Source organism: Oncorhynchus mykiss, chromosome 7 (assembly GCF_057628025.1).
Source record: "Oncorhynchus mykiss isolate SJ-2025 chromosome 7, ASM5762802v1, whole genome shotgun sequence".
NCBI lineage: Eukaryota > Metazoa > Chordata > Actinopteri > Salmoniformes > Salmonidae > Oncorhynchus > Oncorhynchus mykiss.
Window position 1 is genome coordinate 32,619,070 of NC_143028.1, and position 15,989 is coordinate 32,635,058.

The 15,989-nt window shown below is 42.9% G+C and overlaps 3 protein-coding genes across 5 annotated transcripts in view; 1 reads left to right on the top strand and 2 right to left on the bottom strand.

Annotated features, from left to right (window-relative positions):
* The window catches only part of LOC110528948 (mitogen-activated protein kinase 14A), a 51,708-nt gene extending 50,316 nt beyond the window's left edge, over window positions 1-1,392 (bottom strand). For both annotated transcript variants that reach the window (XM_036983205.2, XM_036983203.2), the window contains exons 1-2: window positions 1,323-1,392; window positions 691-770 (exon numbers count right to left, since the gene is read on the bottom strand). In XM_036983205.2, the coding sequence (XP_036839100.1) occupies window positions 691-704 (14 nt within the window). In that variant the 5' untranslated portion in view covers window positions 705-770; window positions 1,323-1,392. The remainder of the gene's footprint in view (window positions 1-690; window positions 771-1,322) is intronic.
* Window positions 1,393-1,438: 46 nt separating this feature from the next.
* On the top strand, window positions 1,439-4,009 carry LOC110527711 (protein kish-B). The gene is made up of 3 exons (XM_021609166.3): window positions 1,439-1,577; window positions 2,227-2,358; window positions 2,706-4,009. The coding sequence occupies exons 1-3, from the start codon at window positions 1,568-1,570 to the stop codon at window positions 2,786-2,788; spliced, it is 225 nt and encodes a 74-aa protein (XP_021464841.1). The 5' UTR covers window positions 1,439-1,567; the 3' UTR covers window positions 2,789-4,009.
* A 1,390-nt stretch (window positions 4,010-5,399) lies between these two features.
* LOC110527712 (beta-1,3-galactosyltransferase 6) lies at window positions 5,400-10,573 on the bottom strand. Of its 2 annotated transcripts, none has more exons than XM_021609168.3 (3): window positions 10,085-10,573; window positions 9,256-9,805; window positions 5,400-9,091 (listed from the first exon to the last, which is right to left on the bottom strand). In XM_021609168.3, the coding sequence occupies exons 2-3, from the start codon at window positions 9,793-9,795 to the stop codon at window positions 8,612-8,614; spliced, it is 1,020 nt and encodes a 339-aa protein (XP_021464843.1). In that variant the 5' UTR covers window positions 9,796-9,805; window positions 10,085-10,573; the 3' UTR covers window positions 5,400-8,611. The 2 variants fall into 2 exon arrangements, with proteins under 2 accessions (XP_021464843.1, XP_021464842.1); XM_021609167.3 differs by having other exon boundaries at window positions 10,134-10,555.
* Window positions 10,574-15,989: the final 5,416 nt, after the last annotated feature.

A 15,989-nucleotide genomic window follows, 5' to 3' on the forward strand; every position in this document is an offset into this window, starting at 1 on the left:
AAAAACTTGAACGAATTCTACAAGCCTCTTGTTAGCCATAGGGGGCTTATTGAAGCTGTCATTTGTGAATGAGAATCATAAAAGTGTGCTTCAAACAATGTACATTTCTGATCTCTAGGCATAGCCTACAAATAAGACTATTTATTGATACGTTTCAAACAAGGTCTAAGGCCACAACCGGACTAGAATGTGAACGACTCTTGGCGGAATGCAATTGCTTGACTGCCACCAGGGAGATTAGCACAATATTGTTTGCAAACTGCAGCCCCCCAAACGATTCGTACTAGAGTTCGAGTTGAGCTGTGTAGGCCATGTTTTGGTTCTACAAAGCTGTGTCCATCGATAATAATCAATTCATTGCATTAATTATTGCACCATGCGATCAATTATCAGTTCTAAACATGATTCATTTTTCTGTGCGCATAGTTGGTCGGATAGACAGTGAGTCAGAGCAAGTGCTGTATCCTGAGCCACTGAGCCGGAGGAGCGCATATTAATGCTGCTGTAGAATTCATTGCAGCCACAAGGTCAAACTAACAGACAAAAAATAACAAGTCACTAGGAAAAACGCATCAATTTGTTTGCGAACTGCACATCACTACTTCCAATCAATCAGTCTGGCAACCTCATAGACTAGAAGCATGTAGTGTTTGAACATGATGAATGTGTAATATAGTTCATAGTCCTTACCTTCTGAAGTTCATCCCCTGTTTCACCTGGATGCATTATTGCTTAAAAATCATCCATCCATCTTTATGGGTTCTACTAAGCTAAGATATGGAAAAACAGAGAAAATTTTTTTTTCAAAAGGAATAAGGTTTGGAAGTGTCTGTCCTATATCTAGGAGATATAAGAAAGATGAGGACTTCCATTCATTTTTTAAACCGCTACCAGGTCACCTTCATACCAGTCCTACTGGGCTTTGTGAGAGTCTCATCTTTCCATAGAGGGGTCATATTAGTTAGTAGGCCAAAACGTCCACCACATATGTGGAAGGCCGACATAGGCTGATTAAGTGGATTGAGACGCAGCCCATGCAACAAAACAGATATCTCTAGCTTAAACTGACAGATTTTTATGGGTGCAACAATAGTTAGTCAACTGAGAACTGAGATCCTAGTGTTCTTACAGACACTCCACTGTGAAGCTCCATAACCCTCCAAGATTTTTCAATATACTGTATCTCTCCTTGATACACAATTGGCTGGGACAAAGATCACCTGACCAACTTTGATTTTGGTGTGAATTGTCCCTTTCATGTGGAGGAGACCGTAGATTAAAAATACAAACATTTAAACATTTAAGAAAAATACATTACTAACCCAGTTTGTCCACAGAGTTTCTAAACCATCTTTGGTTTGGCTTTGTTACTCACAATATCTGAGTTCCATTGCTCTGTCCTGATGAACCCGCATATGTCATTTGTTTTCCATCCATTAGTTGTCGCTCGATTGGTCATGCTGGCTGCTGACTAACACAGGGAAGGAGGACAACATTTGACAACAACATGGACCTTTGAAAATAACTGAGACTTCAACACAGTCTTGGACAACAGCAAACTGCAAACATGACAAATGGTAAGTTTGATGTGACGTTTTTTAAGTCATCTTACAGGGGATGCACTGTTTTCAAAGTAAAGAAGCAGACGTTAGCGATATACTGTAGCTTTAGTTAGCTAGCTCTCCCTTTGTGATTCGATTAATTATCATTGTGCCAGCTACTTTGCTAGCTAGCTACCATATGGTTCTGTAGACGTGGCTACAGACCGTACTGTAGCTAGCCAACATACATTTTCTAACATTTTGATTTATGAACTGAAAAGTGCATCGTCAATTTGCATTCTAATACGACCATCTGGTAGCTAGCTATCTATGTTGTGACATGTTTGGTGGGACGTTTATAAATTACCTAGCTATTACTGGCATCAACCCTGCTTTTGTAATTGATGTTGACATAGCTAGGTATCTAGCACGCTAATCACACAGGTATCAAGTGTAGCCTAGCTGTCAAACTGGTTTCACTGGCAATGGTATTTTACCATTGCTGTAGACATCAAGAAGTGATTGTGTGCTAGCTTCAACAAGATACAATCCGTCAATCTATTGTTGTCAATAAAATATTAAAATATCCAAGGCAATGGTAGTTCATCATTGAAAATTGAACCACCATCCATATCTCCAGATGTCATCTTCAGACCAAATGATGTTTTTTTTCTCCTCTCCTCAGTGTACTCGTTGGATGGGATTGTGGTATTTGGAATTCTGTTCATCTGTACATGTGCATACCTCAAGAAGGTGCCTCGCCTCAACAGCTGGCTACTCTCAGAAAAGAAAGGTGTGTGGGGGGTGTTCTATAAAGGTAAGCAATCAATCAAGTAGTAATTTCCATCTATGTAATAGAAGAATGGGATATAAATACTGGGTTTGTGTTTCTAACTACAGCCAAAAAGCTATGCTACAGTTTCATCATAGTCTGAAGCAGAGAGGTACTGTTTTTTCTCCCTCATTCCCCCATTCTATTTCCTCCCCTATCTGTCCATCCCTCCCCTCTCTGTATCTCTCTCCCCTGTGTATCCCTCCCCTCTCTGTATCCCTCCATCTCTCTGTCTTGCACCCCCATTCTCTGTCTCCCTTCTGTCTTCCTTGGTCTCATTTGCTCTCTCTCTCTCTCTCTCTCTCTCTCTCTCTCTCTCTTTCATCTCTCAGCTGCAGTGATTGGGACTAGACTCCACCATGCTGTGGCGATAACCTGTCTGACGATGGCATTGTACCTGGTCTCCTTAAAGTGACAGTGTCAGGCTGGGATGGACCAGACTGGACTAGGATGGACTGGAGTGGACCGGACATGGCCAGGCTTGGCTGGGCTGGATTGGCCTGTGCTGGTTTGCCACCCATGGACACTGTTTGGACAATGTGTGCCCAACACTCCCAATTTATTCACCCAGGACCTGTAAAGGATAAGGATAAGCCAATAGTGCCCCACATTAGGTAAATAAGATCCCTGTAGCTCACTGCACTCTTCTAAACCTGACATCATCCATCCCTGCATGACACAACTGTCATCCAGTTTACCCTGAGTTTCCTGTACAGATCTTATAGAACAGTGTTTCTATTCTTGAGGTGCACATTCTTTGTTCTGGCTCAACACTAACACATCTGATTCTACTGTTTAATTGCTCAACCAGTCACCAAGCCATTGAATAGTTGAATCGGGTGTGTTAGCTCTGGGCTGAAACAAAACCGTGGTCCACCTGGAATGGATTAGGGATCACAGTGATAGAGATGTCAGCAGGCTAAGTAGTGTCAGCATGCTGATGTACTCAGCACGCTCATGTGTTGAGTAGTATCTTTATTTAATACTGTTGTTAGCAGAAATTGTTGTTTAATAATTTTTATTATCATCTAATTACCATTCTCAACGGTTTATTCTGGGGAAAGGACTGGTATTAAGGAATAGCCTAAAATAATGTGGAAAATATTAATTCCTGTTTAAAGTCAGACTTCGGTTGTATATATTTAGGGGGGAAAGTCAGTATAATAGATTTTAAAAAGCTGTTTTCTGTAGAGCACCATAGAGAAGAGCATCACATGCATTGTTGTTAAGTCTAAATATCTCTTTGTTTATTCAAAGGTATTTTTTAACGTTAAAGTGGTTGTACGTTGTCATGATTATCGTCACTATCATTTTTCAACAACCTGGAATAACCCTGGGCCATAGTTAAAAGCTATAAGGTCACATGTTCAGGTAAACTCTTGGTTCCTTGCCAAATTTTCACAAACAAAACTAATATAGGAGAAATGTCTTGGTGTCCAGCTTAACCTCTTATTTTCTTTCAACCTCTGTTCTTCTTTTTTTTGCTCTGTAATTTATGTATGATTTCCCTGTTTGGAAAAACCACTACAGATTTCTGCACCAGTGCTTTGTGACTGGCCCGCTGTATGTTGTGTGACAATAGCGCTCATCATCTTTGGGGAAAATAAATTTTAAAAAATTACTTAAAACACCTTAACAGTGCTGTATGTTACATTTTAGTGAAAGATGCAATGAGAACCTCTGTCAATGAAAGTGTGCAACTCATGACCACAGCTCAATAACATGTACATTGTGGCGTTGTCTTAATCTACAGTAAGTTATATATTTAAAACCTTTATTTAACTAAGCAAGTCAGTTAAGAACAAATTCTTATTTACAATGACGGTCTACACCGGCCAAACCCGGACGACGCTGGGCCAATTTTGCGCCGCCCTATGGGACTCCCAATCACGGCTGTTTGTGATACAGCCTGGATTCAAACTAGGGTGACGCCTCTAGTACTCAGATGCAGTGCCTTAGACCGCTGCCTCACTCGGGAGCCCATTGTTGGAGAGATAGCAACCCTTAAAGCACTCTTGTATGATAATGGTGGGTTAAATTGTGGATGAGGGTAGAATAGACTGACAATATCCCTTTTCATTGCTTTCACCATTATGTTTTGTATACTTTAGAAATTATTATGTTAACTGGTGTTGATGACTGGGATTTCAAAAAAAGGTCCAATGAAAGATCTCCTTTGTTTCTTTCTGATTGTTTTACAGAATTATGTTCACACTCCTCAAACGAAACAAACCTAGGGCTTGATTCAATCCGTATCGCCGAAATTGCGCGTTATTGTGGGTTTGCAATTTAAAGGTAATTTCCGATTGAGCTGACATATGCAGTCTCCGCAAACGCGGGAATATTACCTTATATAGGCCAGGGTTTCTCCAAGAATCTCAATATCCATATTTGGTTAACTCTCTTGAAATAGATGTTAACTGCTGTCTGCGTTCTCAGGTGGATAATTCCCCATCTGCTCCCCCCCCCCCCCCTGCTCTCTCTTGAGCTGAGCAGCTGTGACACCAGTTTCTCCTGCTGGAGGGAGAGTGGGAGGGAGCGACAATTAGACAGGGAATCAGATTTGACCTGCATAGAGCTGTAAGATGTACCTGTTCAACATAACACCACATTCACTTACACCGCTGCTGATTCAACTCTGAGTGATGGCATAGCTTGACCTGGAAACAAGACCAAGATTTTACTTTGGCGTGCATGTCTGTGTGTGTGCGAGAGCTTCTCCCTCAATCAAGATTCATCCCGAGAGAGCACAAGCTTCCCTCTTTCTTCAGAGCAGCAGTTCAGCTGTTATGTGACTATCCCTGCACACAGGTAAGGTTTTTTTTTGTTTTTGTGAAGTGGGGGTTTATCATGATACAGTGAGTGTGTTTCAAAGAGAGTTATAAAGTTGACTTCACTATAAGATAAATGTTTTGACATCACTGCGAGAGATATTGTGATTTCCCTACTGTTGTGTGAATTCCTATATATTGCTTATCTTCCACTCTCAACAGGTGTTTACAGGAAATGGATATCAGAAGCCACAGGAGAGGTGAGTTCTTTATTGTGCATTTTGTTGGCAATAACATTTCATCTTGCCAAAGAGCATGAATAGTAATGGGAAACAATAATTTATTACCTTAAAGATGACTCATACAATACCTCAATGAAGTGTCCTATTCCTTTCCCCAGCAATTACTACATAATAACCATTTACTTTGTAATCTTCAGTAAATACTAAGGCAATTATGGTTAACAAAAAATAGGGCTGTCAGAGTTAACCAGTCAACTTGAGTTAACCTTTTATGTAATTGTAGTGCAACATATTGTTTTGCCGTGAATAATCGTATTGTCTGAAAGCATTTTAAATACACTAAACATCATTTAGAGCTAAAAACAGTTGAGGTTAAATAAAGTGTGCTTTATCAATGTACCTGATTTTGGACCAAATCAAGACGAAAATGATTGTAATGATGTTCAATCTTAAATTACAGCTTACTTTTAAGCAAATTCTGAATTTGCAATAAATCGGGATTAATAACAGCAAATCCTGCGATTAATCCGATTGCATTTATCGTTTGACAGCCCTATTAAAAATGTAACAATCTCCTCTTCCTCTGTCAGGGAGCTACGTCTGTCGAAAGGCCCATTTGTTCGTCTCTGTCTGTCAAGGGCCACGATGACATTATCCATGACCTCATCCATCCTGGAATCCGACCAATCCCGTCCTGGAATCTCCTCTACACCGTGACCACCAGTGCGAGTTGATGCTCAGTCACAGATGGTGGAAACAGTTAACAGTCAACACGACCAGGTTGTAATGGGAGACCAGATTTAACTGTCATATTAGGCCCGCTGAGACAATGTTGTTATATAGCTTACAGTAGTGGAATAATACTATTTATTCCTAAATTACAGTTATACAGTACCAATAAGTATAGGTGTATACATATTGATATGAGTACCATCTCAGTTCTGGAAAACTGTGCCAAAACAGCTCTAAGTCTGCTGGCTTTTGTCTTAGTAACAAAGGTAGATGGCATTTTATTCCAACAAATAACTGCTTAATAAAGATTTTATTACAAAAATACACTTTTCAAAAGCATTTCAATGAAATGCTCAATAGGTCAAAATGTTTTAAACAAACAATGAGGAGAGGACAGTCATAGAATGTCTTTCAACATCTTTAATGGAAGCAGTTATTTTTTTCGTTTGTTGAAAAGTAATGCCAGCTGGAAAATTGCCAATACAGAAGCTCAGCTGAAAACACACACAGCTCTGTTGGGCATCACTGGGCTTTGCAAATACGTCTACCAAACACAGACAGCAGGTGGGTTAAATCTCCCAGCAGAACAGAACAGGCTCTCAATAATCAGGGGAGAAGAGAGAGGCCAACATTATACATTTTTAACCTCAATACAACTCCAAACACCATCAAGCTCTGAATGTATAATTCTGGGCCATTGTTCCTCATCAATAGGTAATAAGCACCATATTCATATCAATATAATCACTTTCATCACATTCACCAATAGGTCCACTTTCACTCAAAGACAGACCCAGGAATTCTTAAATATAGACAAGAATGAGGTGGATGAAATTATACCTTGAAGACAGAATGAAGTGTGTCAGTTAGCAATGAGCTGTCGCCCACTATGATGTGGGCGTGCCCCAAGGTTCAATACTGGGGCTCCTTCTAATTCAGCCTGTACATTAATTATCTGCCTTCTGTCTGTACTTGATCTGAAGTTCAAATGTATGCAGATGATATAGTGATATGTGCCTGCAAAGAGCAACCAAGCTGCACAAGAACTCACTATTGTAATGGTCCAGGTTACAAAGTGGCTCAGTGACTCATGTTTGCATCTCAATGTGAAGAAAAAAAACAGTCTGCATGTTCTTCACAAAGAGGGCAACTGATGCTACTGAACCAGATGTCTATGTGTCAGGGGAGAAGCTCCAAGTGGTGTCTGATTTTAAGTACATTGGCATCATACTTGATTCCAAACTCTTTTAAAAAGCAAGTGAAAAAGGTAACTCAACCTAGCTATTTTCCGATTCATATAAAATTGTGACTACTGAGGTAGCAAAACTGTACTATGATACTCCCCCACTTAACATACTGCTTGACTAGTTGGGCCCAAGCTTGCTGTACAACATTAAAACCCATTGTCTATCTACAAACAGCCTCTCAAAGTGCTTCATAGGAAGCACAATAGCCATCATCACTGTCACATCCTCAGAAAGCATGAGCTCCTGAGTTGGAAAAATCTTGTGCAAGATCCTAAATGGCCTGGCTCCCCCTCCACTCAGGACTTCTGTTAATTCAAAAAACCCAAACCCATGGCAGCAAATCCACAAGGTCTGCCATGAGAGGTGACTACAGTTGAAGGAAAAACACCTTTCGTCAATCTGCTTTTTCTGTGAGAGCTTCCCATGTCTGGAATACACCTTGAGCAATGTCTTCATGTTTTTTGTGAAGTTGCGATAGGTGCAGTTGTGTGTGTCATCAGACACACACAACTGCACCTATCGCAACTTCACAAAAAACATGAAGACATTGCTCAAGGCCAATCACACTTGTGAACATAATCACTAGCTGTGTATGGCTGCTTTCCATGTTATTTGTAGCTTTTGAGGTGTGAAAACACTTTGTTGCTATTATGTATTTTGTTGCTTTTTGTGCTATTGCTCTCTCTGCATGCTACGTGTTGCTTGTCCTATGTTGCTCTGCGTGTGTTTACTGCTCAATGATTGTCTGTATTGTTATTGTTTTGAATAACCTGCCCAGGGACTGCGGTGGAAAATGAGCTAAAAATGGCTAAAATCGGCACTTTCACTGAAACGTTGATTATGGATATGTAAAAATAAACAAACTTGGGTCTCTTTATTGTCCTACCAGTAAGGTGAATACCAGTTCCTTTAAGTACACTCACTCCCAACATGCTGTTAATAATAAATACATTGACTCCTGTCCTATTCTGTGGTACCAGTTTGCTTCATTTTAGTCCGTGAGGGCTCCAGAATAAATAAACAAGTAAACATATAAAAAGGGAACATTGTTTTCCTCAGGTCTTTTCATAGGCGGGCTGCCATAACAGACACCTTCTATGGATGTAAACTGAAGGCAACAAATGTTTTAGTTGAGGACGGGCAACAGAACAAGAGGGGAGGTGGGGGACGACGGCAGAGCAAGGCTGAGGGAGAACACCATACTGCCTGGGGAAATATTGGTGAGGATGGACAGGGTCAGGGGTTATCAGGGTACTCCATCCTTCCTCTGGCAGCACTGGGATGGCGGGACGCTCCAGTCGTATACATAACTCAGTCTGAGTTTAACCTCTTCTTTACACAACCTCCCATCTCTCTGCAGTGTCTGCTGTTTCTCTAACATATCCTCCAGGCTCTGCTTGTGGGTCACCAGGTACTTATTACTACAGCCCCTTGACTTGAACTCTGTGTCGAAGCGTGGGTCGTGCGTCCGTTTGACGTCCACGGGGGCCAGCCAAGCCCCGAGTGACACGTCCTCGCTCTGCCACACCTTGAGGAAGGCAGCGTTGATGCGCACGTAGTGGATTAGGTCGCAGGAGAGCAGATAGCCTCCACCCAGGGCGTAGGGTAGGTAGTAGTCACACAGCTCCCAAGCCGACTCCCTCCACTTCTCTGCAGTTTTGACACGACCGCAGCCTGAGAAGAACCCCCAGTACAGCCGGCTGGGTTCTTTAGTCTTCAGCTCCTCCTTTAGATGAGAAGAGATGATGTTATTGTGTGTTTGCACAGAAATGTGTTTCTATCCATCACACAATATAGAAACATTTTAAAAAGGCAAAACTGTGAAGAAAATCACATAACATCAGGGCTGCGTACCAACACCAGGGACGCATCCCATATCAAAATACACACCTTCAGCAGGTCCAGGCGAGCGAAGGTGTCGTCATCTGCTTTTAAAACAAACTTAAAGTCTACATTGTGATCCAGCCAGGAGTACATGTGCAGCAGCTTCAGGGTCAGGTTCTCATACGAGTCCCGCAGCTCGGGGAGTAAGAGCAGGTCTTTGTGTCGGCCCTGCTCTGTGTTGAGGTTCTCCATATCCTCGGCCGGTAGACCCTCTGTTCCCACCACAAACATAGCTAGAACCTCCGGGTCCTTCTTAGTCAGCCATGTGCTGCGGATAATGCTCCGCCGCTCTGTGTACTTGGGTCCTGTGGTGATGAGGACCACAAGGAAGGCTGAGAGGTCTTTGGGGCGTGAGGGGGGCTTGGGGTGCTCTGCTCTGGCCCGGGAGTGGGCAGCGTGGGGTGCTAGGCCTGGAGGGTCAACCTGGCCCTGTTTCAGGGTCTCGGAGGTACACTTGGCGAGGAAGAGGACGACTACAGCAAATAGGCAGACTCCTGCAATTGCCAGAGCCGTCTTGTGACGACACAGGAGGCGAACCAGTTTCATGGTGGGGAGACTGAGAAGGGGAGAGAGAGATCTGTAAACAACATGTCTGTGAACAACAGCAGTCAATGAATGTCTCCCAGAGAAAGTACCTAAAGAAGTAGACATTCTAGAGTTGATCAACTGTATTGAACAGCTAGCTATTAATCTGTGCTAACCAGACCACCAACAGCTTGCAACCTGGCTAACATTACCTGACCAATCTAATTCCAAGCGCCCGAGAGAAAGCATGCTTATTCAATCAAAATCAAAACAAGGGCCAAAACAAAGGAGGGAATATGGGCTACAGTACCTGACAGTGTCACAAAACGCTAGGCGTCGAATGCATTGATGACAATTACCTCGGCATTGCTTCTGTCTGTAGCTAACACAAATGCGAAACGTTAGCAGACTGGCTAGCTCAACAGCTATCGAGGAACAATGATTTGCTGCTCACAATTCGCTTGCTAACAAACAACGCGAGCCATTTGGTTCAGTATAACTCCTGGAGCTCTTTGGTCGGTGGAAATGAATAAAATCGTTAACTGAAACAAACGAACAAATCTTTGTGTGTAGCCTTTACGTTCATTTCGCCCCTGTTCACACGCAGTCAAATTATCTTTTTTTTTTTTAAATATCAAATAACAATACAATAGCAAATAAGCATAGGATATCACTACAAATATCCTTTCTTCTTATGAAACATAATAAAAATAAAAATAAATATAAAAATCACTAGACATGAATTGCCAGCATGGCTAATTCTAGGATTAGAAGCAAATATAGGGCCAAAGCCAGTAGGGGGGTCCGGGGGCATCCTCCCACGGGGAAAAAAAGAGCAGAATTTCAACAGAAATGAACATTGAGAAATTAGAACATTTTCCAGTCAACATGGTGGGTTAGGGCCTATTCTATTTGCGAGTCGGGGAACTCGACATCGACTCGTACACAGGGGGCTTCATACTCTTCCCGAGTCCGGCAGAATCATATTACTCTCGGGTTCCGGCTAATGGTACTCGAGTCAACTTCAGCATATCTGGCCCGATTAACTTTTTCAGAAGTAGGGACATCTGAGGTTTTTATTCAGAAGGTGATGGAAGAATAAAAAACAAATTAATGTAATAATTTCACCTCGAATTTGCAAGGTAATTTGTAAGCTAAAATGCAGTCCATTAGTCTATTAGATGGAGAAGGACACTAGAGAATCTATGATATAAATTAATGAGATTTTACTCCAGATTTTTTGGGGGAACACCACAAAATTGTATCTGATCCAAATGGTTGTATAATCAGGCCTTTATTTCGGCATTAAATTCAAAAGGACATTTGAGCTCTTATCCAAATTAGTCTACATCACTGCAGTTTACCCAAGATAATAATTGTGTACTAACAATAATACATTCCTCATTGCACTGTGTTGTTGTAGCCTAGAAGGTAGAATAATTGTATTTTCTAAAACCGTAGGCCTAATGATATCAATAGTGGAACATGCCTGGGACCACAGAGCACAGCCTGGAAGAACGCATAGGCCTATATTTTCCATTAGATAATCTGCTACCTAGGCTGAAGGAGTGATGCAGCCTACAACCATGCATGTTGAATTATTGCAATAGCCTATTAAACTGTTACATATTTAGTCTATAGCCTATTGTGCTCCTGAGTGGCGCAGTGGTCTAAGGCACTGCATCTCAGTGCAAGATGCGTCATTAAGCCCCTGGTTCAAATTCAGGCTGCATCACATCCGGCCATGATTGGGAGTCCCATAGGGCGGTGCGCAATTGGCCCACTGTCATCCACGTTTGGCCGGGGTAGGCTGTCATTGTAAATAAGACTTTGTTCTTAACTGACTTTCCTAGTTAAATACAAGAATATATCAACTAAATAATGATTGTGGGTTCAATCCCTGGGGCCACGAAAATAATATTAATGCATGGATAAAGGTGTCTGCTTAATGTCACATTTTTTATTTTTGCACACCTCATATTTATGAGACATCGAAAACATTTCTGCATGGAACTTTTGACAGTAGCAGGGCTGCCTGCACATTCTGATAAGATGGAAGGAAAATAAAACAGAGCATCTTAACTAGGTAAGTTATGAATTGTATCACCAACTGTGTAACATTGTCATAGTGTTTGTCATAACCCAAGGTTGCATGCCACATTTTTGCTGAACCGGAACATTGACTAAGTTTAATTCAAGATTGAGACCTCATTGTTTTACAAATCTGTGATTGTAATTTTCTAAATTTTCTATTGCCAACATCAATGCTTGAAGTATCCTTAATAGGGAGCTAGCATTATCTATAAAGGAACCAAAAACACACGATTCAGCAGCGGTGGTCTGTGCTGCTCGAGCCGTCTGCCTTGTAGCTCAAGCCGGCCTCGCCGCTTGACTTTCCAACGGTCGTTGGTTAACAGTCGAGGCCAGCCGTAGAAGATACCAAAAAGTTTGAACTAGGTAATTGTAGCTATTGTATTTGTAGTGTATTTTGTAGCAGTCGTTAATTAGTTTGTGACATTGTAGCTACCTTCATTTTTGGACTGGTCATAGTTGTTTCAACGTTACCGTCAGTTTCTCTGTTACAGTCAGCTAACTCTTAGGGTAGAGGTAGCTAGCTATGTGATATTTGGTAGCTAATTGAGCTAGCTAGTATTTTTGTTTGTAAAACATCAGTAGTCTACTGTAGCTAAGACTAGGCAAGAAAGCACCCGGTTAACATACAGTGGGGAGAACAAGTATTTGATTCACTGCCGATTTTGCAGGTTTTCTTACTTACAAAGCATGTAGAGGTCTGTCATTTTTTTCATAGGTACACTTCAACTGTGAGAGACGGAATCTAAAACAAAAATCCAGAAAATCACATTGTATGATTGTTAAGTAATTAATTTGCATTTTATTGCATGACATAAGTATTTGATACATCAGAAAAGCAGAACTTAATATTTGGTACAGAAATTTTGTTTGCAATTACAGAGATCATACGTTTCCTGTAGTTCTTGACCAGGTTTGCACACACTGCAGCAGGGATTTTGGCCCACTCCTCCATACAGACCTTCTCCAGATCCTTCAGGTTTCGGGGCTGTCGCTGGGCAATACGGACTTTCAGCTCCCTCCAAAGATTTTCTATTGGGTTCAGGTCTGGAGACTGGCTAGGCCACTCCAGGACCTTGAGATGCTTCTTACTGAGTCACTCCTTAGTTGCCCTGGCTGTGTGTTTCAGGTCGTTGTCATCTTCAATGCTCTTACTGAGGGAAGGAGGTTGCTTGCCAAGATCTCGCGATACATGGCCCCATCCATCCTCCCCTCAATACGGTGCAGTCGTCCTGTCCCCTTTGCAGAAAAGCATCCCCAAAGAATGATGTTTCCCCCTCCATGCTTCACGGTTGGGATGGTGTTCTTGGGGTTGTACTCATCCTTCTTCTTCCTCCAAACACGGCGAGTGGAGTTTAGACCAAAAAGCTCTATTTTTGTCTCATCAGACCACATGGCCTTCTCCCATTCCTCTTCTGGATAATCCAGATGGTCATTGGCAAACTTCAGACGGGCCTGGACATGCGCTGGCTTGAGCAGGGGGACCTTGCGTGCGCTGTAGGATTTTAATCCATGACGGCGTAGTGTGTTACTAATGGTTTTCTTTGAGACTGTGGTCCCAGCTCTCTTCAGGTCATTGACCAGGTCCTGTCGTGTAGTTCTAGGCTGACCCCTCACCTTCCTCATGATCATTGATGCCCCACGAGGTGAGATCTTGCATGGAGCCCCAGACCAAGGGTGATTGACCGTCATCTTGAACTTCTTCCATTTTCTAATAATTGCGCCAACAGTTGTTGCCTTCTCACCAAGCTGCTTGCCTATTGTCCTGTAGCCCATCCCAGCCTTGTGCAGGTTTACAATTTTATCCCTGATGTCCTTACACAGCTCTCTGGTCTCTGGCCATTGTGGAGAGGTTGGAGTCTGTTTGATTGAGTGTGTGGACAGGTGTCTTTTATACAGGTAACAAGTTCAAACAGGTGCAGTTAATACAGGTAATGAGTGGAGAACAGGATTGCTTCATAAAGAAAAACTAACAGGTCTGTGGGAGCCGGAATTCTTACTGGTTGGTAGGTGATCAAATACTTATGTCATGCAATAAAATGCTAATTCATTACTTACAATGTCATTTTCTGGATTTTTTTTTTTTGATTCCGTCTCTCACAGTTGAAGTAATAAAAATTACAGACCTCTACATGCTTTGTAAGTAGGAAAACCTGTAAAATCTTCAGTGTATCAAATACTTGTTCTCCCCACTGTAGGTAGCTAATAGTCACAGCAGTTAGCTACACAATTTATGCCCAGTGAATCGCAAAAGAACTTGTGCAACCTCAACCGGTCTCGAGCGGAGATAACAAAGAGCGCTCCAAGCGTCAATGATACATTTAGTTTCATGTGTACTATGGCAGCTAAAATCTCAATTACTGTAACGCCTAAAATTATTTTTGTACATATGGTCTCGTGGTTCTGTAACTTTATCTACCTGAATTACTTGAATCCAGTGGGCGACCACAAAACAATAAATAGTTTTGCAAAGTCAGGAAGCAGGTGCAGTTGGTGAGTTTAATAATAATGGAGCGATACAAAAGGGTGGAAACGTGAGCCTCACAGTGATGGCGAGCCGCCTGCTCCTTCTGGTTGGTGACGGCGTGCTGGAGCCTCAAGTCGGCATTGTTCCAAAACTCTTCTGCGAGCCTGAACCTCTCGTCCACTGCAGGGGAATCGGTCTGGCTCGGGGAACACGGAGCCAGAGCTGGCTGATAACCCAGAACACACTGGAAGAGAGTCAGCCCGGTGGAGGAGTGACGCAATGAATTCTGGGCGCACTCCGCCCAGGGAAAGAATCAGGCCCACTTCCCCTGCCGGTCCTGGCAGTGACTCCTCAGAAACTTCCTCAGCTCCTGGTTCATCCTCTCCAGCTGCCCGTTAGACTGAGGCTGGTGACCACCAGCTTCTCCATGAAGGCTTTCTATACCCGTGGCGTGAATTGGGGGCCACGGTCAGAGACGATGTCCACCTGAAGGCCATAGTGCCGGAAGACCTGTTGGAACAGTTCAGCGACCTGAAGAGCGGTAGAGAGACCAGAGAGTGGGATAAAATGGAACGATATCAAGAATCTGTCCAAACCACACAAAATGTGGTTAAACCATCAGAGAAGGGGACATCAGTGACAAAAATCAATGGACATATGAGACCAAGGACACTGAGGTACGGGAAGGTGAAGGTGTTTCCCTGCTGGAGCATGCCAGGGAGATTTAGCTTGGGTGCTTACAGAACATGAGTTTATATAGCGAGTAAAGTCCTGTAGCAGGGTGAGCCACCAGTACTTTCCAGAGATTGACTGAATAGTGCGGGACAGCACCCTGGTCAGCAGCCGATCCCTTATGCCCGTGGGAACGTAGGTGCGCTCAGGGGACAGGTATTTTATTTATTTAACTAGGCAAGTCAGTTAAGAACAAATTCTTATTTTACAATGACGGCCTACACCGGCCAAACCCTCCCATAACCCGGACGATGTTGGGCCAATTGTGCGCCTCCCTATGGGACTCCCGATTATGGCCGGTTGTGATGCAGGCCGGGATCAAACCAGGTTCTGTAGTGACGCCTCTAGCTCTGAGATGCAGTGCCTTAGTCTGCTGTACCACTCGGATGCCAAAATCCCCCGAATCGTAGAGATGGGACAGGGCTTTGGTGTTCTTTGAACCTGGGCGATATTTCAGAGTGAAGTCGAATCTAGTGAAAAAAAAAGAGCCCATCTTGCCGAGGGTTCAGCCGCCTTGCTGTCCATATTTACGGCAGGTTCCGATGGGTGTTGAGGATGAGAAATGGGTCCTTGGCGCCCTCTAGTCAGTGTGTCCACTCCTTTAATGCCAACTTCACCGCCATCAGCTCCCAATTGCTGACATCATAATTACTCTTTGCAGGAGACAGTTTCTTTGAGTAATATGCACATGGGTACAATTTCTGTGGATTACCTTGTCATTGGGACAGGACAGCCCTCACACCCTCTTTTGAAGCATCCACCTCTACCAAGAAGTGCAGAGTTGGATCTGGGTGTTTGAGCTACGGGGCGGAGGTGAAACACCCTTTCAGTATGCAGAAGTCTTCGTTGGCTGCAGGACTCCTTCCCAACTTACTCCCTTGAGGAGAGGCGATAGAGCTAAAGTTCTTGATGAAGTGGCGGTAGA